Source organism: Bufo gargarizans, chromosome 7 (assembly GCF_014858855.1).
Source record: "Bufo gargarizans isolate SCDJY-AF-19 chromosome 7, ASM1485885v1, whole genome shotgun sequence".
Lineage (NCBI taxonomy): Eukaryota > Metazoa > Chordata > Amphibia > Anura > Bufonidae > Bufo > Bufo gargarizans.
In genome coordinates, this window is record NC_058086.1 from 34,663,173 (window position 1) to 34,690,974 (window position 27,802).

General features: G+C 44.6%; 1 protein-coding gene across 6 annotated transcripts in view; it reads left to right on the forward strand.

The window, feature by feature from the left end:
* Window positions 1-27,802, forward strand: part of TTLL7 (tubulin tyrosine ligase like 7) — a 181,195-nt gene that overhangs the window by 133,265 nt on the left and 20,128 nt on the right. For 4 of the 6 annotated variants that reach the window (XM_044301436.1, XM_044301437.1, XM_044301441.1 and 1 more), the window contains 5 exons: window positions 1,925-2,117; window positions 4,772-5,058; window positions 8,120-8,257; window positions 15,251-15,331; window positions 20,983-21,143. In XM_044301436.1, the coding sequence (XP_044157371.1) occupies window positions 1,925-2,117; window positions 4,772-5,058; window positions 8,120-8,257; window positions 15,251-15,331; window positions 20,983-21,143 (860 nt within the window). The remainder of the gene's footprint in view (window positions 1-1,924; window positions 2,118-4,771; window positions 5,059-8,119; window positions 8,258-15,250; window positions 15,332-20,982; window positions 21,144-27,802) is intronic. The other 2 variants (XM_044301438.1, XM_044301439.1) reach the window with 1 other exon arrangement.

The window sequence follows — 27,802 nt, forward strand, 5'->3', positions numbered from 1 at the left end:
CAAGGTATTGGAGCCCCTCAAATTACATAATGATGGCCTCTATTGAGGATAGGCCATCAATGTTAGAGGGAATCTGTCACCATGTTCATGGACTATTTTCTGCAATAGTACTTGAGAAGTACTGCAGATAAGGTTCCCAGATCGCTATTTATGATTTTGCTACTGCCCTTCGTTCTTCTGTTATCAGCACTCAAAACTACAATGAAATATATTGTCAGGACTGCTGTGCGCATGCACAGGAGTCCTCTCTCTTGTGTTAGTGCAGGACAATAGTCCAGACTTTGTATTTAAGCGCAGCTTTGAGCAGTTGCCTGTTTGAATACCCCTCCAACAGGAAGCACATGGCGCCAGCACCGTCTAATTGGCCCAGGCTCCCTGATAGGCTGATCAACCCGGTTGCCGCAGTAATGGTGTGGCGCCAGCGGCACCATATTAGAGAGGCCACAATCGCCGCAGGAGCTGAGACGAGTAAGTACGTGATAGTCCCTTTTCTTACCCCTTGAACAGTTCACTCTCTCTGAATTTACTGATAAAATCTGTCTCCAGAGAGATGACTTCTCAACTTCACTGAGGGATCAGATTGCCTATAAAAGTTTATGGAGAGGGGAGTGGATGGACGATGCATCTGCAGTTAGAGAGAGACACACACAGATGCTTCTGAAGGCTTTAGTAAGTTTTCTTCCTCGCCCCATTGCTGGATTCACATCTACACTGCTCATTGCTGCTGTACTATTTCCTCCAAGCTGCCGCTGTTCGGTGTATGTGATAGTTAGAGATAGGGAAGGATCTCCTCTTCTTTGTGTGTTGTGCATGGGAAACTTAACAGCTAGCTTCCTTCTCTCTCCTCCCTATCCCCTCTACAGACACTTAGGCTAGGTCTACACGAAGTCGCGCGACAGATAGGGCACATCTACACTGCAACATTTGTCGCACCACTGTCGCGCGACAATTTTTATAATGGTAGTCTATGATGTCGCACTGCGACATGCGACATGCTGCGACTGCGATGCGACAGTCGCAGAAAAATCAATTTCAAATGGATTTTTTGCAACTATCGCATTGCAGTCGCAGCATGTCGCAGTGCGACACCATAAACTATCATTATAAAAATTGTCGCGCAACATTGGTGCAACAAAATGTTGCGTGACAATTGTCGTCATGTAGACCTAGCCTTATGTTGGCAACTGTAATCTGATCTCTCAGTCATGCAGAAAAGCAATCTCCTCTCTGGAGACAGATTTTATCAGTTACGTCAAAGTGAGTGAACAGTCCAGAAGATAAAGGACCCTGATAAGTGGATAAAGATAAGATTAAAATGGAGAAAGTTATATTACAAAGGTGGCTCGAACTATAAACTTATTTAAACTGAATTATAACATTATAATTAAAGTACACTTTAAAGGGCATCTGTCAGCAGTTTTGTACCTTTGACACTGGCTGACCTGTTTCATGTGCACTTGGCAGCTGAAGGCATCTGTGTTGGTCCCATGTTCATATGTGCCCGCATTGCTGAGAAAAATAATATAATATATGCAAAGGAGCCTCAAGGCATTGCTGTTACACCTAAAGGCTCTGCTCTCATTGCAACTGCCGCGCCTTCTGCAGTTTGAGTCACAGGGCCAGGCAGGCGTGATCATGTATACACTGCCTGGCCTTGTCAATAAAAGTGCAGAGGCGCAGCAGTTGCAGAGAGAGCAGAGCCTTCAGCTGCCAAGTGCACATGTAACAGGTCAGCCAGTGTCATAGGATAAAACTGCTGACAGATGCCATTTAAGACTGAATTGGTACTCAGCAGGGGTCACAGTAGGCCCAAGTTGTCTTGGCAGTACTGAAACCTCCCGAATCCATGTCCATTAAATCGATTTTTGTAAAAACATTTTTTTAGCTTTGTTATCAATTCCTGTTTGGATTCCTTATGTTGCAGGCGTTGTCTTCTATGCCGGAGTGTACACAGACCTCAAAGAAGAAAAGCTACAGCAGTTCTAACAGCAGCAGCTCCGGTGGTGACAGTAGTTCCGACTCCGAGGAGGAGAAATTGGTGAAAGAGAAGAAGGTCTCCTACGACCTGGACGAGCAGAAGTTCAAATCATTGGAGAGGTCCAGTACGTTCACATCTGGTAACCCTGACCCCTAAAGAACTGGCTGGGGCCACGTATTATTTCTTAAACCCGATGTTTAGGAAGAAGGGGCTCCCTAACAGTGTCTCACACACTAAAATGCAACGAACATCTCCACCTTTTTAATTTTGCAACACAATTTCTGTTCTCCAACCTTTTTTTGTTGTGAACTTGACAACCACTATTGAGAATCAGAAGATGTTGTTGTCGCTTCTCTTTGCAGGTCATAAGTCTACAAATCAATCGGGCAACAAAAAAAGTTCCCTCAAGGGACAGATGACCCATAGTAACATGACATTTCTAAGGCTGGGTCCACAACACGTTTTTGTCCTACATCTAAGGCTACTTTCACACTCGCGTTTGGTGCGGATCCGTCATGGATCTGCACAAACGCTTTCGTCCAGATAATACAACCGCAGGCATCCGTTTATATTATCTCTAACATAGCCAAAGCGAGAGGCCGGACCTGCAATTACACCCGCGATTCACTGAGCGCTTTGGACTGTTAATAGTTAGTAGAAAGCAATGCGATCGGCATCAGTAACATTCCGATCAGCCCCTCCTGTAGACACCCCCCCCCAAAAAAAAAACTAAAAACTGCCCTCCCCCACATATGTTGGCACCAAAATACAGCCAGAAATACTATATATATGTATGTTGTTTGTTACACTTGTGTTACTGTCCTGATGAAGGGGGTTATTCACCCCTGAAACGCGTAGACAATAAAGCTATTGGAACTATACGTTCAACTTTAATGGTATCCTTGGCAGCGCCCACAGAAGAGGTTCATCTGGCTTTTCTCAACCCACGTCTATGTATCTGGAAATAGATTTATATGTATTTGCATAATTTGCTAATTTCAGCTCCCAGCCTTCTTACAGCCCACATCCCAGTGTCCATTAATCACCTGTGACCCTTAGCACATGAAATGAAGCGCGGCTGTGTACACAGACACTGTCAGGGCCATTTATTTCATCCAGCACTGAAAAGGTCTGGCTTTCCAGATCCACCTTGTTTTATTTCTGATGAAAAGCTGGATTTCATAGGATTTCTAGACCAACTGATTACTTTGTACAGTGGTTACGTGATTATGATTGATTGTAAAATATTGCATCAATGTTTTTTTTCAATTACTGTCTGTCTATTGATTGGTCGGTCAATCGTCATCATCTGTTATCTGTCTATCTACCCAATCATCTATTGCACAAATAATGTTTCCGTTATGCATGACGGAAAAAAAAACGGAACCGTTATTTGTGCCCATAGAAATGTATTAGGATGGAGCAAAATGGAATGCCTCTTAAAGGGTTCCGTTTCGCAGTCCGTCCTAAAATTCCGTTATAACCCTCTTATACATTTTTTGCTTCTACAGTTTTATTATCAAGCGTTGTGCCTACTGAGAGGATTTATAGCTTTGTATTAGAAAAACTCAGTAACCGAACCAAATTTCCAATTGCTAATTTGAATGAGGACCCTAATGTCCATCTTAGTATAAGGCCTCTTTCACACTACCATATTTTCTTTCCGTTTTGCGTTTTGTGTACGGAGCCATTCATTTCAATGGGTCCGCAAAAAACGGAATGTACTCCGTATGCATTCAGTTTCCGTGTTTCCGGATCTCCGTTCCGCGCAAAGATAGAACGTGTCCTATATTTGGCCGCAAATCACGTTCCGTGGCTCCGTTAAAGTCAACGGGTCCGCAAAAAAAAAAAAAAAGCCTACGGAAATGCATCCGTATGTCTCCGTATCCGTTCTGTTTTTTGCGGAACCATCTATTGAAAATGTTATGCCCAGCCCAATTTGTTCTATGTAATTACTGTATACTGTATAGGCCAATACGGAAAAACAGAACGGAAAAACGGAACCGAAACGGAAACACAACGGAAACAAAAAACTGAACAACCAATCCGTGAAAAAACGGACCGCAAAACACTGAAATAGCCATACGGTAGTGTGAAAGAGGCCTTAAACATAAGTAGTTCTACCTGTTGTAATAGTACTACAAGGGGTGTCCTGGGCTTAAATATTGATTACCTATCTTTAGGATAGTTCATCAGCATCTGATTGGTGGACGTCCGACTCCCTGCACCACTGCCAATCAGCTGTTTGAAGGGCCTTCAGCATTCGGATGAGCACTGCCGCCTCCTCAGCCTGTGGCCTCATGTCCAATAGTCATATGGCTTTCCTGCAGCTCAATTGCATAAGGATTAAGCTGCAATACCAAGTGCAGCCACTGTACAATGTGTGGTGCTGTGCTTGGAGTACTATTTAAGGAGTTCTGCAGCTTTTGATCTATCCTGTCTCCTCAAACAGCTGATTGGCGGGGGTCCCGGGTGTTGGACCCCCGCTGATCAGATGATGATGATCTATCCAGGGAAAAGATTATCAGTAAAATAAGCTACAGAACCCCTTTAAGTAATTGTCCGAACACTGTATCCCCTGCAGAGAACTGATAAGCAGGGGTGCTGAGTGTCACGCCCCCATCGATCAGATATTGATGATCTATCTTGAGTATAGGACATGAATATTTCACTCCTGGAAACCCATTCAAATATCCTTTGGATTTAACTCAATCTTCTTCCTAGACTTGATCTTTTGGTATACAAGATGAAGTGAGCCAAGACTTAAACACTGTTTTCTGTGCTTGCGTGCAGGTAGAGTCCATTGTAAGCCTCCCATTAAATCGCGGCTGTTTACCTATTCATCTCCATCCTCATCATCCACTCCGATTAGGCGCTCTGTGAGCTGCCCTCGCTCCATCACAGCACTTAATGCACAGTCTCCACACATGGAGCAGCAGCAGCAGCGACCACTCTCATCAAAAGTAACTGCACAAGCCTCCAGGCCGTCTTCAGGGAACCGGACCAATTCATTGAATCGTAGCTCATCGTCACATAGAGTGCCACACACAGGGACTTGCAGCAGTATGTACCCAACGCTGGTGAGTAACCGCCCAGTCTGTTCAGTGTATATATGTGTCATTGCACACGCTACAGATGTTTCCTGTCATGGATTGTATCCATGCCAAAATCATGCAGAAAGGGATGGACTGGGAACCTAAAGTAGCACTGAAAAAAAATAATAAAAGTGGCCCCAAGTTGTAGGCGGACCCAAATTGACAGGAGACGGGGCAACACAAGTAGGCAGGGTTAGCAATACCATAGGGCAAAATACCGTCCCAGCAGAACCATATACCACAGTGCAGCACAATATATTGCTGTTTGGTGGCCATCAATAGATGACATTTTCTGTCCTCTTCTTCCTCCAGTTTTTCTTTTTGTTTCTTTAGATCCGGTGACATATCAGGTCTCTGCTAGGTGCAGGCTTCCACCTAGCAGTGTTCCTGGTGATGTCACCGGTAGGGATGAGCGAATCGCTTTCGATTTGCATAAAACTTCATTTCAATACTGCACCGAGCGAGCATTCCGTATAGTATTAGAATGTATTTGTCACAGCGCAGTGTGGTAAATACACTCCACACTCAACACAGAAGGGAAGGGAAAAGGTATTAGGCCTGGAACCTAGGGAAAGGGAAATGGTCACACCTAGTGAGTCCCTATGTCGAGCCCTGACTGCTATCAGTATGAAGAGACCTTGATGGTAGGAATGTTCATACACAGGAACCTAAGCCCTATCTAGCCCTAACAGGGCCCTGCAGATAGTGTCAGAACATGGATGGCCTATTCCTTCCCAGATGAAGGAATAGGAGACCCCCTCAGGCCTAATATCAGCAGGTCGGGGAAAACAACAAACAACAAAGAAGATAAACTTAACTTCCAGAAGTATGCGGACAAGCAGGAACTCAGAGAGAACCAACACCAGGACTTCCACAAATAAGGAGCTATCAACCGCATAGCATCATGGGTGAGGCCGGACTAAATAGGGGAGACTAGAGGTGTGGTCATCCCTAGCAACAACACAGAAAGGTGAAACCAAATAGGCTGTCAATCACATGCAGCCAGTCTCCTTGATCTTCTAGTCCCTGTCACAGGCGGGACCGTGACAGTATTGGCTCTGATGAGCCGAAGTTATTACTTTTCAAAGTCTCGTGAGACTTTGCATAATAACTTCAGAAATTGATTTATACTGTAAAAAATCATTTCCCAAACTCGGGTTCGGTTACAAGTGGTACCTTGGAACCGAACCTGAGTTCGGAAAATTGTTTGTTACAGTATTAATACATTTCTGAAATTATTATGCGTAGACTCGCGAGACTTCGCAAAGTAATAACCTCTGCTCATCGGAGCCAATACATCTAATACTGTACGGAGCGCTCGCTCCGTACAGTATTGAAACGAAGTTTTATGCGAATCAACTTCGGATGTTCCCTAGTTACTGGCATTAATGGGTGGGCTATAGCGCTTCCCTAGCTTGTAATATGGCCAGGGCAGTGCTAAAGCTCATTCTATCATTCTAATCTTCTAATAGGACAGCAGTATACCCGAAGGTGGCAGAAATGAATATTGATTAATGGAGAAAATAAAAATGATGAGACAGGGGTCAGAGCTGAATATCAGAGAAGCACACTGTAAAATATGAAGGGAATATTAGAATGGGGAATATAAAGGACAGAAGCTCAATTTTGACTGATCATCACACTTAGGCCGAATGCACGCGGCCGAGAGCGCTCCGCGGTATGCCGGGCTGGATTCCTGTTCAGAGCAGGAGCGCACGGCGTTATTGGTTTCTATGACGGCGTGTGCTTCATGCCGCCGCTGCACTACAGTAATACACTCGTATAGTGTATTACTGCAGTGCAGCGACGATAAGAAGCGCATGGCGTCCGAAGTCAATTCCGCGTATCCGCAAAACACGGACAGTGGCAATGTGCATTTTGCGGACCGCACATTGCCGGCACTAATAGAATATGCCTGTTCTTGTCCGCACTTCCGTGTCCGGGCAGCACATCGTGTAGGGCATAGCGTAGGGAGGGGCTGATAGGGAATATGCCCCAGATGCTTGGTTTTGGGTGGTTCCTGGCATCTTGTTTGGTGACATCACACAAAATCTTTTTAGCAGTTGGATCTTTATTTTTCTGAGCTCTAGATCTCCGGGATAGCCAATAAGTTAGGGCATATTCAGAGATTGAGTGTGGGAAGAAACCGGAGTACCTGGCGGACACTGACAAAACAAACTATTTGTAGACGATACCCTTGATCAGATTTGAACCATGACCCGATTGCGGCATGGCAACTGTGCCAAGCACTGAGCCACAGTGCTGCCAATTATAGCGGCAAAATGGATGAGATTTTAATAGAATTCATCCACAAGCTGCACAGAAAAAAACACAAGGAAATTGACATGGGGTGTGAATTTCAAATCTGCAGCACTTCAATTCAGATTTCACCCTTTGCAAGACATAGGCTATGCAAAGAGGTATCCCCCAAGGAAGAGAAACATCTCGCTAGCGCCACCTCTTGGAAGTGGCTCCTTATGAGTCAAAATCCGACTTTCCAACAAGCCTTGGGATTTGACAAGGCTGACTGGGTACGATGCCTTTGAATGTGGCTGAATCTCCTTAAAGAGACCAGTACGTATGGAAACTTACTGGAAGTGCTCCATGGAAATGACTCTTGAGAGATACCTCTTTGCATATCTGTTTCCTATGGAGTACTTCCAGTAAGTCTCCATACAGGACTGGTCTCTTTAAGGAGATTCAGCACCCTGCCTAAGGCGCAAGACATAGGCTGAAATTATTGGCAAAACCCACAGCAAAATCTGCATGTCACGCATACGGATTTTGCTGCTGATTCATCAGTGGAAAACGTGCACCTGCAGTCACCACTAGAGGGAGCTTGCTGCATACAATGTTATACATTGTACTCAATAACAGTATTTAGTAAGCTCCTATGCTTAGGTCATTGGCATGAAATACATCTCCATAGTTTATTGAACTGTCCTACCAGCTATCATCCTTTATTACCAGACAATAATTTTTTATAATCTTATATCCTTCTTTCTCTAGTATAACAAACAACTTAATGCGCTGTCTCTGTCTTCAGAATGAAACGGGGCTACATCACCTAACAAAAGACCAGGAGGAGGAGCTCACGAAACAGACCCTACATGTTCTTCAGAATATGAGGATCAGGTTTCCAGGGAAGATGGACGAAGATGAAACCTGCGCTATTATAGATGAAGTAAGATTATATATACATGTAAACACATACATTCAGAAGACTGAGAAGAGATAATAAATTATAGGACTCTACTGATTAAAAAAGAAAGCATATGCCAAGAAGCCGAGGACTTCCAGATTTTCTCAACCCTTAGAGCTGAGTGCAGTAGGCTGTATGGCGGCACATGGTTACTGCATGTCATATAGTGCTCTGTACAGCACCGTATTTCACTAGGACACAAGCTCTGCACTCTGGAATTCTGGGATCAAAAAGTCTCAAATTAGGGCTTTTGGGGAAAAAAAATTTGAGCGATCATTTTTGCACCACTCGGTCCAGTTTTGCAAAGTGGGCATGCTTAGCTTGTCAGATTGATTTAAGCCAGACCTATCAACTGCAGATTTGTCAGAGGCATATCATTGCTGGGTCACATGGCACTTAAGAACATGTCACCGCTCCGGCCAGTGAATAACTACAGCGGCACATGTGACCTTGCCTGGAAGTTTACATGCCGGAGCACAGAACGGAGCCTCGGTGGAGTGGGGGAGAGGAGATGAATGCATTTTTTTTTTTTTTTTACTTTAGGTACAGCTCTATCTGATTCCAAATTAAAATGGAGTTTTGGGGATGGAGTACCCCTTTAAAAGGGTTGTCTCACTATAGGGACTTACCACCTAACTACAAGTGATAAGTACTTAATTGGTGGGGTCTGACTCATGGGACACCCACCGATAATTAAAATGAGGTTCTGGAATCCTTGGCTATGTTTAACAGTCCCACAGAGATGAACTGTCGCTCCATTTACTTTGGGGACACTGGGCCCTGTTTTCGTAATCGATGAATGTCGAAACAATAGGACCCCGCTAATCACGAGTGGAGTTCCAGATACTTATCACTTATTCCATTTAGTCCCTTCATGACCACTGTCGTACATGTTGTGACTTTAGAAATGGTGCCCGCTCACGAGGCCTGTGGGCACTATAACCACCAGATTTCTGCTGTTTTACACAGCAAACTCCCGGGCTAATGTCTGCGATCGGCGAAAATGCTGATTGCAAGACATTTAACCCCTCAGGTGCTGCAGTCAATTGTGACCACGGGATCTAAAACAGCTTCCCCGATCTCAGGCCAGTTTCCCTTGGTGGTGATAGACACGAGCCTGTAGGTGGCTACGAGGCTTATCACAGATATATTCCAATGTAGGCCTGCAGGTGGCAGCACTGCATTGACATATACTGAATTTCTTATTTACTTATGTATTATATTACATTAATGTATAGGGAAAGCAATCTGATTACTGCTCGTTATCCCGTATGGCGAACAGCAAAACTGATTTTTTTTTAAAATGGCTGATTCACCACAAAAAAGTTAATAATAAGTGATCAAAAAGTCATACACACCTCCAAATGGTAGCACTGAAAACTACAGATCGCCCCGCAAAAAGGAGCTCCGTAGACTTAATTATAAAACACTTATAAGGGGCAGAATACGGTGATGAAAAGAAAAATCTATACATGTGTGCTAATTCTAGTATCGTACTGACCAAGAGAATGAAGGGCACAGGTCAGTTGCAGTGATGGTCAGTTTGCAGTGTTCGCCAGCGGGCTGCCATCTTGACTCAAAAGTCTGGCGATGCACAGCTATGCCCTTGCCTGTGTCGGGAGCCGGTCTGAAATCAAATGCGGTCACCGGGAGCAGGCAGTTCCAAGAACAGCCGCCGGGGGCCTTCATCGGGCTGTTCTCGGAACTGCCTGCTCCCAGTGACCGCATTTGATTTCAGACCGGCTCCCGACACAGGCAAGGGCATAGCTGTGCATCGCCGGACATGTGAGTCAAGATGGCAGCCCGCATGTGTTCGCTGGCGAACACTGCGAACTGACCATCACAGGTCAGTTCTGCCGCATAGGGAAAGCCTTAAAAACAAAACCCATAATATTGTGGCTGAATTGCGGTTTTTTTTCAATCCCATTTGAAATTTATTTCTACCGTCTCACTAAGACTGCATGCAACAGTAACAGTAAATGGTGCCATTAGAATGTACGACTTGTCCCACAAAAGAAACAAGCCCTCATACATCTATGTGAATGGAAAAATAAAAAAAGTTATGGCTCCGGAAAGGCAGGGTATGAAAAATGAAAACGTAAAAAAAAGAAAGAAAATCGTCCAAGACTGAAAGGGTTAAAGATCATTACCTTTCCTGTTCAGTCTTTTCCATAATCCACAGTTTTGATAATCCAGCACTTGTGTGACCCTCGGTTTATCTGAACTACAGTATTTTCTTCGATATATAAAATAATTTTTTTTCTGTGTGAAGCCGCGTTTTACTGACACCAAGAAGCAGTCGCCGCCTTTTCCGTATCCATCTGTCTGGACCCATTAAAGAGTTCTGCCAATATAAACTATAACTACATTTCTGCTTGAACGTGCTCCACAGACTCCTAGGCCAATCTATTAAACCTACCAAAATGTGAGAACCTCTTTATAGGATAGGCTCAGGTCAGTGAGGAACAACCAGCCTTTTATTCTTACTCCCTCTTCCTTATCTTTAGTTTAGTCTAGATTGTAAGCTCTTGAATTCAGCTTCATTCTTTTCTCCTGTTACCATCCTGGAGCTTTAGAAATATTTATTTTGCATCGTTCTTATAATATGCAGAGCTGAACCCTTGAGCTTGCATTGTAAATACCGTGCATCAACTGTTGGGAAAACCAGCAGTGTACAGCATGGGGGATCAAGGTCCTGTGCTCTTTGCAGTAGCTTTACACTCTGGCTAATAGAGGGGTGGGGGGGAATGAATAATGCCAATGAGCTGCATAGGGCAGAAGGAAAGTGACAACTGCTTTAGGCAGATTTGTAGCTCAGAAAATGGCCGTAACTTTTCAAGCTATTTCATATTGGTGTGATACTGCCCTCTATGGGCAAGAATTTGATTTAAATGGGAAGGATGATTTATACTCCTAAATATTGACAGGATATTGATAGGATAGCTCATCAATATTTCATTGGGCAAAGTATGACCCCCTGCACCCCGGCTGATCATTATAATGAGGGGGCGCAAGTACTGTATCCCCTTCATTGGTAAATAGTTCATCCATATGAGGAGCTGTGCTGTGTACCGGACCCCAGACCCATAGAAGTGATTACAGTACCAGGCACCACCTATGCACAGCACTGTACCAATGTAAATAACAAGATGGCCCCTTCATTCTTCTGGGCATTAGATCCCCTTACCAATTATTTAATGATGGCTAATCTTAAAGGGGTTATCCCATGATTGATGTAAAAAATGAAAATCAGACATCATATAGTACATGACAATCTCTCCCCATTCATTGGTCCAATTGTTCTGTATATTTATTTCAGGGGGCGTCTCCTTTCTGCTGCAACTCTCTTCCTATCACAGCTCAGGAGGCAGCTCTCGCTCTGTAAGGGCTCGCGCACACGACTGTATGGCCGTGGTGCTTGTGTTGCAGACCGCAAAAGGCGAGTCTTCAGTACACGGGAACCGGCTGCTTGCACTCCCTGTTGACGGATGAGGACCCATTGACTTGAATGGGTCCACCCTCCACAAGATACGACCGAAGATAGGACATCGCCTATCTTATGCAGTGCGGAGGCACGGATGGGAAGCCCCCGGAAGCACTGCGATTTGTGGTCCACAGCACGGGCATAGAGCCTTTACGTTCATGGACATGAGCCCTTACTGTCGCTGTAACGGTAGTATTGCTGGTGGCAGCTAAAGAATGGAGCTAAACATGTGCGACCACCTCAGCAAGGTGGACAAAGAGATGAGGAAAATAGCAAACCGCAGATGGTGCTATACAGATACCTTTTTAAATTATTGTTATGAGCATTAAATAAGGCTACTTTGACACTAACGGCACAGACCTCCGGCAGGCTGTTCCTGTCGGATCCGTCCTGCCGCTAGTGACCGTGTGCCCCCGGACTGCCGCTCCGTCCCCATTGAATATAATGGGGGCGGAGTTCCGGCGGAGGCACGGGGAGAGGCTGGCGGAATAAAACTACGACATGTCCGACATTTATTCTGGCAGCCTCTCGCCGTGCGCTGCCGTGCCTCCGCCGGAACTCCGTACCGCCCCCATTATAGTCAATGGGGCTGGAGCGGCAGTCCGGGGGCACACGGTCACTAGCGGCAGGACGGATCCGACAGGCTGTTCACCCGACGGAACAGCCTGCCGGAGGTCCGTGCCGCTAGTGTGAAAGTAGCCTTCACAGCCTGGCTGTACAACATTATTAATTTCATACAATTAACAAAAGTATTTTGTTGCAGGTGCTTCAAGTGAAGATCATGTCTCCCTGGATTTTTTTATTTTTTTTTTCATTTATTTTTACAATTTTTTTTTTATAAAATAAGGAATACACTATGTACATCAATCTTCAATTCATTGTATCACTAATATTATTGGCAGTTGTTAAGAAAGTTAGCGAAATAAATTAAGATAAATCATCCATGGGAACATTATCTTCACTTGACCCCAAAAATATTTGTGGGACAACCCCTGTGCCTGAAAGCCCCTTTAAGACAAGCTGGCAGAAGATAAGTTCTCAGACCTGTCATTTGACACTCTTCACACATAAAAAGTTAAAACAATCATATAAATTGCCGATCATAAAAACATAATTTTCGGCCTGCAGGACATAAAATCTAGATTTCTAGAAGACTCTGCGGCCGAGCCGTTCGTTATCTCTCCAGTGTAGTGCGGTTAGCAGCAGGGATACTCTGAAATGTCATTTTGTTGTCTTGGGGTCATTTTGATTGTCCTGTAAAACGCTGAATACACAATCCCGCTGTTTCTGCACCGCTTGGAAAATCCAAGACCTTCATAATTAAGTTCAAATTAAGCAAATGAACGTTCTCCTAAAACTAAATGGTTTTAATTACACTTTTGTTCTGACTGTCTGTATGTAACTCCAGCGGCTCTCGCAAAAAAAAAAAATCAAAAAAAATTCTTCACAATGGACCAGGGATTTTGCACAATTAAAATTCAGCTGAATCTTTCCTCTCGGTTATAACCCCGCTCCTACAGACGATTGCCCACGTCGTTAGAGAGTTTGACATTCCATAAAAAAAGGGGGGGGGGGGAAGATTTATGTTCTTCTTTTTTACAACCTCTGGATGCTCTTCAAGAAAAACTCTCAGCGGGCACCCAGGCATTTCTACCAATGTGATCAAATAACTTACCGAATGGATACAGGGAAAAGTATTTTCCTAGTTTACAGCTCTGGTGGAAATGGACCATGGGGACCATTTACATTGGAGGTAACGTTTACTCAGTATGAATGTTTCCCAGACAGCCTTTACCGGCTGAAAAATCACCAGCGGCACAGTCCAAAAGCTGTCAGGACTGAAACGTGTTCCGGCTGCAGGGACCAGTAATGCATCGCTCGCTGCCTTAGGCACTAAACATTTTAGCACTTGGAATCTGCCTACGGAAAAAGCAGCCCATAAAATAGCAATAATAATCAACAGAGTTCAAGACCCGCTCTTCTCCTGGAGACGGACGACAATGGCAGGACATGTGTTCTTGAATCACATTAGCCATTTGTTCGCAGATATTTACGCTCTTTGTTTGGTCCGGAAGGGATCATCACATTCAGGAAGAGTATCTGGAGCAGGTTATGAATCTTTCAGCCATGGCGGTGGAAAAATAGAGTGCCTGGACGTCGTTCTGGATCAGCGGTGACATTGATATAGGGCAGTTCGATTTTCTAAGATTTTAAGGGGTTGTGTGGTCTAGTAGCTGACAGCCCCAATGGTGAGAGTTAAAAAAAAACAAAAAACAAAAAACAATTACCTGCCCGCAGTTCCCGTCTGCCTTCCGTCCCTGAACCGAGAGTGGCTTGGACCCAAGACCGTTGCAGCCAGTCTCTGGCCTCAGCAGTGACGTGCCGTTCTAGAACGTGTGACTGCCGGTGAGTGGCCGCAACAGTCATGGGAGCAAGTCAAGGCAGTGGTGGAAGGGTGGGGTTGTGGACAGGTAAGTTTTTTTTTTGTTTTGTTTTTTGCTTTTAGCTGGGTATTGGTTCTGATTATTGAGATTGTTGACTCCTGGACTCTTTTTTTTAAACAATGCAGATTTAAGGCCTTTTTACTCGGGCCAATGTACAGACGGTTATCGTGAATGAACTGAATGTTCCCAATAATTGCCTGATTGATGAGATTGCCTTCCACATCCATTGTTTTCTGGAGGCAAATCCCTGTTTACATAGGACAAGGTGCTGCCAGCAAACGATGATTTTAGGTGCCTCCAAAAAGATTTAATACCCATTGAATGAGTGTTTGCTTGTTCATTGGTTATTAGTGGAATGGAGACATTGGGCAATTATTGTGAGCAAGCTTTTGTCCGAACACTCATTCCCAATAATTGCCCTGATTCTCGGTCTATGTAAAAAGCTCTTTAGACTAGACAGGCTATACTCAGGATAGGTCAGCAATGTCTGATCGGTGGGGTCCGACACTAAGTTTGCTTCTTTTTAACGCCACTTTTCAGGCGCAAGGGAAATGATAAATTTCCCCCTAAGTATTGTGATATGCCATCCCTGGTGTTTTCTATGGTTTTCTGCACTGGATAGCACTGGTTTAGTCCCTATTTTCTTGTGCGTGTGACTGAGCTCTGTGATAGCATCCATAATGCTCCTTATAGGAAGAGAAAACAACTGTGCTCCTAGTTATGCCATCCCCTGCTTTCCACTGGCCCTGGCGGAGTGGACGTGCCTAAGGCTCAAGAAAATAGCGCACAATAGGGTATTACGTCCTAGCTCTTCAATAGGACAAGAGTGCTTTGCGATTAGAGGCTCCCCTGGAATAAAGAGAAGTTTTTAAACTCAAGTTGCCTTGACCGGGTTTTGGAGCGACAAAAGCAGAATTTCCTCCTGCTTATGCATGGTCACTGTACACTTACAGAGGGTGCAAATCTCAATTATCACTTCTTCGTTGCGTCATTCCTTTTTTTTTTATGTTACTGTTCCTAACGCGTTGTTTTTGCTGTCTTATACAGATAATGGAGAACTGGCGATATCACAAACCCAAGTTGGCCTCTTACTGGTTAATCAAACTGGATTCTGTGAAGCAGAGAAAGGTTAGTATTACCGATAGGCCAGTTACGTGTTAGGGCTCATGCACACGGCCATTGCCGTTTTTGCAGTCTGCAAATTGCAGATCCGCAAAACACGGATACTGGCCGTGTGCGTTCTGCATTTTTCGAGAATGAAACGTCCTGCCTTCTGTAGAACTGTCTTATACTTGTCTTCAAAACGGACAAGAATAGGACATGTTCTATTATTTTGCCGTGCTTTGGAGCAGACTTATGTGCTGTCCGCATCTTTTGCGGTCCCATTGAAGTGAATGGGTCCACATCTGATCCTCAAAAAATGCAGATCTGATGTGGATAAAAACCGCTGTTTTCTGTATTGGTGGGGAACAGGATGTTATGCCTCCTTCTCAAAATTTGGCTATGATTAAAAGACTACTCCCATCATCTTTATGGTCCTCCATGGTGTCTTTGATGTAAGTTACACCCATCATCCCTCAAAGGCAGCGTTCCCAAACCTGTGGCGCTTGGCCTGATGCAATCCAATATGCTGTGACATCTTTGTGCTAGGAATAAATATCTTTGTAATACAGCAGAATTTTCGTGGGAGGTCGAGGTTACGGCCCCATAGACTACCATGGGCACAGTATAATGGTTCTGTACAGGTCGGAGCTCTGTAAGTATGTGTCCATAAGGCCTTGACTGCCCCTTGGATTACGTTTCTGTTCTCCTTTTCGAAATATCCACAACTTAATCACGTTGAATGAACCTCCAACTTTCCGCCCTTCCCCAGAGGGCTGTGTGATTTTTGGGATTTATGATAATAACTTTTGTTTCAGACTTCAGTCTCCATCGATTCTTTGTCGGGGAACCAGTAGAAACATTAAGCACTGCAGTATTCCAGCGGTTAATCTCTCAGTTTTTTCTTTTTGCTTTTGCTAGAAGGCTATTTAAAACGTGTAGTTGTATGCCAGAGATACAGCTGGCATAACCCCAAGAAGCATTGGAGCGCCTATCAAAAATAAGTGAGGAGTGGAACATATCCAAGCTTGACTCTCAGTGGGTCTCACAAGAGATCCAGAATGCAGCATTAATTTTCCAAGCTACTGTCAGATCAGCCGAAAAAAGTCTGTCCCCCTCTTACCACCCTGTGCTAAAATGAAGTGTGAACTCTGCGCTTCCATTTTTAACATAAATTCTTTACGTTACTATCATTCTGGGCGATTCTGCTCCTCGGATGAACGTGTGAATTTACATAGTTAGAAATTCAGCTTGTTAAGTGCAGATACAGCAATTCCAGGGGAATCATAAGTAACCATTGTTTCTGTCTACTTTCTGTCAGTGAATAGAAACTGTCTTGCTTACATCCAGAGGCGGAGAAAGTGTCTACTCTAGACTATCATGCTTCTCATTGCTGAGCTTTTGCTGCGGTTGCACACAGTCTAGACACACCTCAAGACGCTGAATGTCCCGGATTATGGATGTAGTTTACCCACACTGAGGGTCCATTCACACGTCCGTAGTGCATTGCGGATCCGCAACACACCCGGCCTGCACCCCCATAGAAATGCCTATTTTTGGCCGCAATTGCGGACAATAATAGGACATGCTCTATTTTTTTCCGAAACCGTGGACCGGAAGATCGGAATGCGGATGCGGACAGCACACTGTGTGCTGTCAGCATCTATTCCATCCCCATATAGAATGAATGGGTCTGCACCCATTCCGCACAATTGCGGACATGTGAATGGAGCCTTACACACTGTAGCAAACAGCAGGACAGGGGAGCGATTTGTGCTGCAGACTGATGTAATTTTTGCACATAGAGGTTTGCAAAGTCAGATGTGAACAGTATTTGGTCCATAAGGGTTTTCAGGCTCCATAACGAAGAACCTTCTAGTCACTGACAGCAAGCAAGATGTTGAAAATGGTAAGGAATTGGAACACAGAGTATGTGGTTGAACGTTTTATAATACAATGAATAAAGAAGTTTTTCCATTTTATAAAGTAATGGCATTCGGTATTTATGATCGATCGGGGTTAGACTTCCGGGGCACCAACGAGCCCGAGAATGAAAGGGCCCGCAGCTGTGGTTTGGTGCTGCACACCCTTCTAAGTTTACCCTGCAGAGCAGCGCTCCTTGCAGGGTAAACAGCTGGCCGTATTCACTCAAAGGGGATGAAGTTCTACACTAACTCCGTGGCCTCTTGTTTCCCAGGATCTGTGTGGGTCATAATAATGGCATATCCTAGCGATGATCTTCTTTGTTCATATATGATATAATTCTGACTGCATGCAGCCACCACTAGGGGGAGCTAAATGTATATGGATTTATAATTTGATATTGAACTCAATGAGAGCTTTATAAATCTGTATGCTGATGGCTGCTATAACAGTATCGAGGCCAGTAGAGAAAGCAGTTCCGCCCTGGGCCCTATAACGTTTGTGGGCCCTGCCTCTGGTGTAAGTATGCCAACTGACATTGCCCATTGCTTTTTTACTTTAGGAAACCAATGTTATTTCAGGAAGCAATATGGCAGCCAGGCGCTAGGTTAGATTATTCAAATAAACATGATAGATTTCTTATGAAGATGGAAGGAGGGGAGCTTTTAAACGCTGGGTCCGCACATAACTCTGCAAGGATGTATTTGAACGTCCTGGCTGAGTTTGCTGATTGTGGACTTCCCTTGGAGAAGGCAGAGATGGTTTACCGTCCTTGTTTTCATAAAGCGAAGTACTGTATACAGGGTGCTCAGTGCGTTCCTTGCATACAGTTCAGGAAGCAGTCTTGATGCTTAGTAGACTAAGCAGACCCAGATCAGCTCTGCGGTGGCTGTATTCCACCTGTGATTAGGACGACTACTGTATGTCAACCTCAGTTACAGGAGAAATAAAAAATGCAGTTAAAATGCCCCCCAAAAGTCTTTTATGAACTTATGGTGGGCAGAAAGTGTAAAATATTGTAAATAAATAAGTAACGACAAAATGAAAAAAATAAAAATAAATAAATAAAAATGCCACCACTAGCCCTGTTTCAGAAAATAGACAAGTCTCTCTTTACTAGAGTGCAGAATGGGAGTTGTAGTGCATTCAGTGGTATTAAAAACCAGTTCCAAATAATAATAATAATAATAACATTTATTTATATAACGCCACCATATTCCGCAGCGCTTTACAAATTCATAGGGTTCATGTACAAAACAAAAGTAACTGGCTAACATGCAACTGAAACACTATGAGTCAGGGCCCTGCTCGCAAGAGCTTACAATCTAGGAGGAATTGGGGGGGGGACACATAAGATTGTGATAAGTAGGATTTGAGCGATTATTGAACTGACAGGAGTGGTGCCGGCCGATCTGCTTCGGGTTTGGGACTACTAGAGGATCGAGTTTAGGCCAGAGGAGTTGGGGGGGGCGGGGGGGAATAGTCAGTTTAGGTAGCTTGATAAGCCTGCTGGAAAATGTGTTTTTAAGGCACGTTTGAAGGTGGAGAAGTTGTGGATTGACCTAGTATTCCGGGGCCGAGTATTCCAGAGAGTAGGTGCAGCTCAAGAAAAGTCTTGAAGACGGGAGTGAGAGGTACGAATTATGGAGGTTATTAATCTTAGGTCGCTAACAGAACGGAGAGCAGGAGTAGGGTGGTAGATTGAGATGGGGAGGAGATGTATGGAGGTGCAGCACTGTGGAGAGCAAGAGTAGGGTGGTAGATGGAGATGAGGGAGGAGATGTATGGAGGTGCAGCACTGTGGAGAGCACGAGTAGGGTGGTAGATGGAGATGGGGAGGAGATGTATGGAGGTGCAGCACTGTGGAGAGCACGAGTAGGGTGGTAGATGGAGATGGGGGAGGATATGTATGGAGGTGCAGCACTGTGGAGAGCAGGAGTAGGGTGGTAGATGGAGATGAGGGAGGATATGTATGGAGGTGCAGCACTGTGGAGAGCACGAGTAGGGTGGTAGATGGAGATGGGGGAGGATATGTATGGAGGTGCAGCACTGTGGAGAGCAGGAGTAGGGTGGTAGATGGAGATGAGGGAGGATATGTATGGAGGTGCAGCACTGTGGAGAGCACGAGTAGGGTGGTAGATGGAGACGGGGAGGAGATGTATGGAGGTGCAGCACTGTGGAGAGCACGAGTAGGGTGGTAGATGGAGATGGGGGAGGATATGTATGGAGGTACAGCACTGTGGAGAGCACGAGTAGGGTGGTAGATGGAGATGGGGGAGGATATGTATGGAGGTGCAGCACTGTGGAGAGCACGAGTAGGGTGGTAGATGGAGATGGGGGAAGATATGTATGGAGGTGCAGTACTGTGGAGAGCACGAGTAGGGTGGTAGATGAAGATGGGGGAGGAGATGTATGGAGGTGCAGTACTGTGGAGAGCACGAGTAGGGTGGTAGAGTTTAGTGAGAGGGAGACCGATTAATAATGCGTTGCAGTAGTCAAGACGAGAATGAATCAAGGCAACAACAAGAGTCTTTGCCGTTTCCACGGTAAGAAAAGGGCGGATTCTGGCGATATTCTTGAGGGGCAGACGACAAGCATGTGCAAGTGATTGAATAGGGGAACAAAGGAGAGATCAAAGATCAAATGTGGCCCCAAGACAGCAGGCATGTTGCACAGGAGTTATGATAGTGCTGCAGACCGAAATTGAAATATCAAGTTTAAGTGAGTTTGTAGATTTGGGAAAGACAAGAAGTTCAGTTTTTGAGAGGTTCAATTTTGGATACAGAGAGGACATGATGTTAGAGACAGCTGCCAGACAATTACTGGTGTTTTGGAGTAAAGCAGGGGTGATGTCAGGGGATGAAGTGTATAGTTGAGTGTCGTCAGCATAGAGATTGTATCGAAAGCCAAATCTACTGATAGTCTGTCCGATGGGGGCTGTATAGAGGGAAAAAAAGTAGAGGACCTAGTACTGAACCCTGAGAAACTCCGACATCAAGAGGAAGAGGAGAAGAAGAAGAGCCAAACAATTCATAATGCATATTATCCGAAATAGCGATGTATCGATGTAAGCAAGAATGGAGGTTGTAGTGCTCTGCAGAATCTAAGGCTGGTAATATGGTTTTTGCAAACATGTCTGTAATTTCCAGCTGAGTGGTATAGGATTCAGGTATGATTATAATGGGCCTGTCTGTTTTCAAGTATGAAGAGTGTCTTAGCAATGGCCTGTCACTGCAGTAAAGTCTTTATCAGCCTTAAACAGCGAATACCTTACTGACTGAGTCTAAAGCTCGACCATGCAGATTCCGGACCTTCTAGTCTTTTTTCTCTCTTTCTAGAGTACTGTAAATTGGAGATGACTTTCTTCATGCAAAGCTCAGAGAAGTCAGCACATTTAGCTCTTCTCACTTCACCAGCTAACACCAGACTTACAATAACCTAGGGCCGGACCTAAGTCCATCACCTAGCTTCCTACAAGAGAAGAGTTAGGATTATTAACTCTGACTTATCCACACAAGCCTATACTGGGTAGTACAATACATCAGAACAATATACAACAGGAAACAATTTGCAAGTACCATATATATGAAGCGGCTTTGATTGTGGATTCTATAGAAGTCAATGAGGAATCGGGAAAACCTCATCCAAAAACTCTTCTAAAACTCTTGTAAAAACTCCTCTAAAACTACCACCGAATTACAAATCTACTTAAAAAATGACCTTTATTTTCTGTTTCACCCTTTTTCTCTGTTTAGATTTTGGACATTGTGAGAACATACGTTCGTTCGGTTCTTCAGCGGATCTGGAAAGTGTCTGATGTCGAGTGCTTACACCTGTACCGGAGTTTTAATCGCGTGTTCAATCGTCTCCTGTGGAGTCACGGCCAAGGACTGTGGAGCTGCTTCTGTGATTCCAGGTACGCTGGGCCGTCTCCCTTCGGGGATGTGTGAGGACAGACAAATGTATGCTGTGTTTACATGCTGAATGTCGGGGGATCATGCATTTTTTAAACACCATCTAAATGGCGCTTTCAGCTGTGTACACAAAGCTCTATTCAATTGTGTTATAAAAATGACGGATGATACGGTTGCTGCATTTGGCTTCATTTCAGAATCGTTTTCTGCACTGATCTAAATGAAAAGTATATTTTGGAATCGCTGCTGTTCACACGGAAAATCTAATTTCCCCGGTAGTAATATATAGCAGGAACAGCAATACCTGAATGCGACTGCCTGGGAGCACAGAGTTCTCGGAAAGATGAGGTGCAGTGTCACACACGGTGTTGTCTGCCATGTTAACGAGCATTATGCTGTAAAGCGTGGAAGGCGTATGCCAAGCGTAGCCATAGGGGATGCCGCACCTGATGCCTGGGTGAATGGGGGGCAAAAGCCCTCAGTGATATAGTACTATGGATGGGTCGTGCAGAGGAGTGATGGCATAACTGATAGTATATTCATTGTAGACGATGGTTGGGCTCCCAGATACAGACGAGAGCCAATGATTTTCAATGGGTAGTACTATTTAATCCAAGGCTATGTTCACAACTTGATAGACTCCATTATAAACCAGTGGCATGAGACACGACAGTGCTGTAGACATAGCCTTTGTTCACGCTGGATAATCTGCTTGCGGTAGACGTTGGAAATGCTCGCAAGACATATGTGAAATCATAAACCCCCCCTTTGTCCCAACAGTGGCCAAAAATGTTTTGACTTCCATTGGGCTTGTTTACGTCAATCTCTGAAATCTTTGCACCGTGGTGTCCACTGGAGGCATCATCAGAGGTATCCATTGAGAAATCCTCCTCCTGTACTGTATAGCTTTCCCATACACTGCAAAAGGTAGTCAGAGAACTAAACTTCATGAACTAGATTGACAAGTCATGAGATCAGCAGATCCCAAGGATTTTGGACAATTGCTGTCCATGGCAGTCTTTCCAGAAGCACATACTGGACAGATCAAATTTCAGCTTGTTCGTTAAAGCTCTGAACCCGGACATATCCCCTTCTACCCTCACTCCGCCCCTCTGACATGAGCATCGGAGAATTTCATGCTTTTTTGTTTATAGTTTTACAGGCTAGGGCAGAGCTAAGGCCACTAAGGCGGTGACATCACCGAGCTCACTGCTAGGCGGAAGCCTCTGCCTAGCATTCCCATGGTGAGAGCTGGTACGTCACCGGATCTGCTGAAAAAGCCAAGTGAGAGCATTGGAGCATGAAATGCTCTGCTTCTTATGTGAGAAAATGGCTAATTTTCACTGCCCAGTTGTTGGGCAGATTATTGGGAATGAATGTTCTTTTTAATCACTTGTTCCTGATAATTTGCCCGTGTAAAGGTGCCGCAGATCACCTGATGAACACGCAAAACACTTGTTCATGTGGTGAAATGATCTTTGGTGCGGACGCCGAAGGCTACTTTCACACTCGCGTTTTGTGCGGATCCGTCATGGACGTATCCGTTCAGATGATACAACCGTCTGCATCCGTTAAGAACAGATCCGTTTCTATTATCTTTAACATAGCCAAGACGGATCCGTTTTCTATTGTGCCAGATTGTGTCTTCAAAGTGGAATGGAGACAGAACTGATGCATTCTGAACGGATCCTTTTTCATTCAGAATGCATTAGAATGCAAACTGATCCGTTTTGGACCGCGTGTGAGAGCCCTGAACGGATCTCACAAACGGAAAGCCAAAACGCAAGTGTGAAAGTAGCCCAAGTCATTGTTTCCATGCAGCAGATCATGCTATGTGAACAGCACTCTACTGCCCTGAAACAATGGGAGTCATTTATCAAAGACTAGAAGATGCACCTAATTCATGATTAAGGCCTCTTTCACACAGGCGTTGCGGGAAAATGTGCGGGTGCGTTGCGGGAACATGCGCAATTTTTCCGCACGAGTGCTAAACATTGTAATGCGTTTTGCACGCGCGTGAGAAAAATCAGCATGTTTGGTACCCAAACCCGAACTTCTTCACAGAAGTTTGGGCTTGGGATCGGTGTTCTGTAGATTGTATTATTTCCCCTTATAACATGGTTATAAGGGAAAATAACAGCATTCTGAATACAGAATGCATAGTACAATAGCGTCTCTTCTGTCTTCTTTCTTTGCTGTGTGCAGGAACAGGACCTGTGGTGACGTCACTCCGGTCATCACATGATCCATCACATGATCTTTTACCATGGTGATGGATCATGTGATGGACCATGTGATGACCAGAGTGATGTCACCACAGGTCCTTTTCCTGCACACAGCAAAGAAAGAAGACAGAAGAGAAGCCTGCTGTGCGATCAAGTGGACTAAGGTGAGTTAAATTTTTATTATTATTTTTTTAACCCCTCCAGCACTATTTTACTATGCATTCTGTATTCAGAATGCTATTATTTTCCCTTATAACCATGTTATAAGGGGAAATAATAATGATCGGGTCTCTATCCTGATCGTCTCCTAGCAACCGTGCGTGAAAATCGCACCGCATCCGCACTTGCTTGCGGATGCTTGCGATTTTAACGTAACCACATTCATTTCTATGGGGCCTGCGTTACGTGAAAAACACACAAAATAGAGCATGCTGCGATTTTCACGCAACGCACAAGTGATGCGTGAAAATCACCGCTCATGTGAACAGCCCCATAGAAATGAATGGGTCGGAATTTAGTGCGGGTGCAATGCGTTTAACTCACGCATCGCATTTGAGCGGAATACTGGCCCGTGTGAAAGGGGCCTAAGGCTCACACCTTGTGATAAATTAGGCACGTCTTCCAGCAGTTTGCGCCTGGAGTGAAAACTACTCCAGTTCCCTAGAGTAGTTTTTTGCTAACGTTTGTGCCTCTTTCCAGACATAACTGTTAATGAATTTACCTGCGTTGATGGACACAGCCATGATATGCGACCGTTGTGTCCCTTTCACTCCCCAGTGGCGAGGACAACGTAAAAATGCAGTGCGAGACAAAATATTTTTGCAACGATGTTAAAAAGTTGCAAAAAAGGATCTTGCAACATTTTAATGCCAAACTGGTGTTATTAAATGACCCCTGATGACTCTGTATGAGCAGCAAGCCATCACTTGTCCTCATACAGTGGAGGTGATCGCAGCTCTTCACCTCCACTGAGGAGCAGGCAATTATCTGCTCGTCTGCGCAAATGTATGTGCAAATTCGTCTGTGCAAATTCGCATTAAATGCCACCTAAAGTATCTGGCGGTCGTATATTCCCATACCCACACCATGTACAGTACTTGTATGGTCAGCATAAAGGAATCATATTTAGGAACAGGCGATCACTTATGGATCTACCTTGGAGTATTTGAGCTGTGAACAGAAATGACACCTCCTGGTGCTCTCAGTGGTTGTCAGATAAACAGGTTGTTTGCTTTAGGTCCTTATCCTGAGACCCATTATGTGGTTGCATCAGACAACCCCTTTAAGATCACATGTCATAAAACTTACAGTCAGGGACCCACCGATCCCATGAATGGAACAGTCTAAGGCATTGTTCCCATTTCCGTGTCTGTTGTCCATGGAAAATCTGTCCGTTTCATCCGTGAAGTATCCGTGTTCGGTCCATGTCTCTGTTTTTTGCCCTCCATGTGTCATGCTTATTCCACGTACACTGCTCAGTTGAACATTAAATTCCAGAGCATCTCCTACCAAAGGTCTGTGAAAAAACGCTGACAGAACATGGATGGATCTGTGTTGTGTCATTGGTTTTTCACGGATCCGTAGACTTCAATGGGTGTGTTTGGGCCATCTCACAGACCAAAGTAGTGCATGTCTCCACCTTGATTTTGTGGGTCAGTGGAAAACCACTGATGTGTGAACAAACACATTAAAAGTCAATGGTTATGTTTGCTGTCCGTGGAGAACACAAACAGCACACGCCATGATTCTCTGAAGTGTGAATAAGGCCTTAAAGGTCTGGCCCAGGATTAGAAAACCATGGCTGCTTTCTTTCACAGCACCGCACCTGTCCACAGGTCATGTGGGGAATTCCTGCTCTGTGTGATTTAGGCCTCATGCACACGACCGTTGTGCGTTTTGCGGTCCGCAAATTGCGGAACGGCGCGGACAGCCATTAATAGAACTGCCTATTCTTGTCCGCAAAACGGACAAGAATAGGACAGGTTATTTTTTTTTTGCAGGGCCACGGAACGGAGCAACGGATGCGGACAACATACGGAGTGCTGTCCGCATCTTTTGCGGCCCCATTGAAGTGAATAGGTCTGCATCCGAGCCGCCAAAACTGCGGTTCGGATGCGGACTGTAAAGGAACCCATATAATACAGATGAGCCCTTATGCAGCTTACTCCCGAACAAACAGCCGATAATCCGTAATAAAGCGAATAGAAGATCCCAGTCCCCCAAACATGCGCCGAGACTACATGAAGGGGTAAAATCAATGACATTTTATTAGCAGTTGAATCATTTCTTTTATGCCCTGCTCCCATGCAAGGGAGACACCAACAACAAATATACATTAACCAATAACACAAAGGCTACAACCCACATAGAATCTTCCCCTCTGCCTGTGATATAATCATGGTACACCATGGTTAACATAATCATCACAGGCAGGAGAATACACAATGTCCTCTGTCCTAAAGACAACCGAGTTGTAATTCAATTATCTCTCAGGACAGAGGGCAATCGCCAATACACACAGAGAGACAATGGAACAGACCTCACTACTCAACGTATACAATGTCCCACCCTTTACAATACACATAGACATTTAACATCCCAACACAGCACAAATTAGTTGTAAAAGTCTCTTGGGCCTGGCTGTACTCATGGCTTTTCTGTCCAAAACTGGTTCTACACAATCTTTTGTCCTGGAGACAATTGAGAAGTGATTCACTTATCTCCCAAGGACAGAGGCCAGACTCCATTAGCCACATGGTAGAAAAAGACAGCAAAATACATGAACCCACATAACTATGCAGCCATTGCACAAAACCGGTGCATTCAACATAGGACCGTAATCACATGGGTTAGTGTTTTTGGGCTCTGTTCGTCTGGACGAATGGTTGGCAATTGCAGGGCAGGAACTCACGAACGGAGTTAAAGTAAGCAGAAACCTCCCTTTCTCCACACGGACCAGAACAACGGTCTTGTACATGAGGCCTTACTTGAATGGAGCAGAGATGCAATGCCTGATACAAACCATAGACAGGTATAGTGCTGTTTTTGAAAAAAAGCAGCCCTGGATTTCTAATCCTGGACAACTCCTTTAAAAATCTTTAAATGGAATCTGTCACCAGCGACCTCCCTATCCAGCTGTTTGCATGGACACATCGCTGTGGTTCACCTGATTAAAACACAGTTTATCTTTTTTTGATCCAGTGCTCCGTTCCTGAGTTAGGCTCCATTCACACGTCCGTGGTGTGTTGCGGACCTGCAAATTGCCCGGCACCCCTATAGAAATGCCTATTCTTGGCTGCAGCTGCTGACAAGAATAGGACATGTTCTATCTTTTGCGGAGCTGCAGACCCGAACACTGTGTGCTGTCCGCATCCATTCCATCCCCATAGAGAATGAATGGGTCCGCACCCGTTCCGCAAAATTGTGGAACGGATGCAGACCCATTTGCGGACGTGTGAATGGAGCCTTAAGATACTTTTCCCTAATATGCAAATTAGGCATTTGGTGCAACCAGGGTGTCAATGTTGCTCATGTTGCTCCTTTCTGAGGACAGACCCACCTTGGCTGCTCTGCAACTCGAGCTGGAAACAGGGCTGGACACAGAAATGAGTGGAGCTTGAGTGCAACAAGAGCAATGATGACTCCCTCAGTGCACCAAAGGCCTAATTTGCATATTAAGAAAAAGTATCATAACTTGGGAACGGAGCCTTGGATAAAAAAAAGAATATCAGCGTTTTAATCAGGAGAACCACAGCGATGTGTCTATGCAGACAGATGGATAGGGAGGTCGCTGGTGACAGATTCCCTTTAAATTTGTCACTGGGCGGTAATCTGCTGGAAGAGTAGTAAAGGTGACCTATCACATCCACTATTATCCTGGAGGTGTTTTTCCTCTTTCTTTTATAGGTTGTGTTCTGTCCGATATGATTAACATATTAATAATCTGTGGTCTGTGGATTAGGCATCATTTTTTTTTATCCCAAAATCTGTGAATGTGGCATTTCAAAATGAAAATCTGCAGTGAATTAAGGTTCCTGATTCCAGATGGACGGGTCTGCAGTTGGTATAATGGACCTTTAGTGCAATGCTGACTGTCGCTGTGCGAAAGGTGCATGTTACCTTTAAGGGTTAAAGCAACAGGGGGAGTTTTCCGCATGTGCTAATTCGCAGGAATGATAATTTATATCCATAGGCTCGGGGCTGACTTTCTCTCAAGCACAGCTGGGTTGACACATGGTTCTCATGATTTCAATGTTACTCTGTATTTTCGGATGTCGTGTCTCCGCGAATGACGCCGAATGTAAACAATTACAGTGAAGTAACGATGTGCAGACTCGGCCATTGTGCTTTGCATGATAATAGGAAGGGGCTGAAGGTTTTTTTTTTTTTTTTTTTTTTTTACACGTGTTTGAAACGCGTTACCTTGATGCACTCAG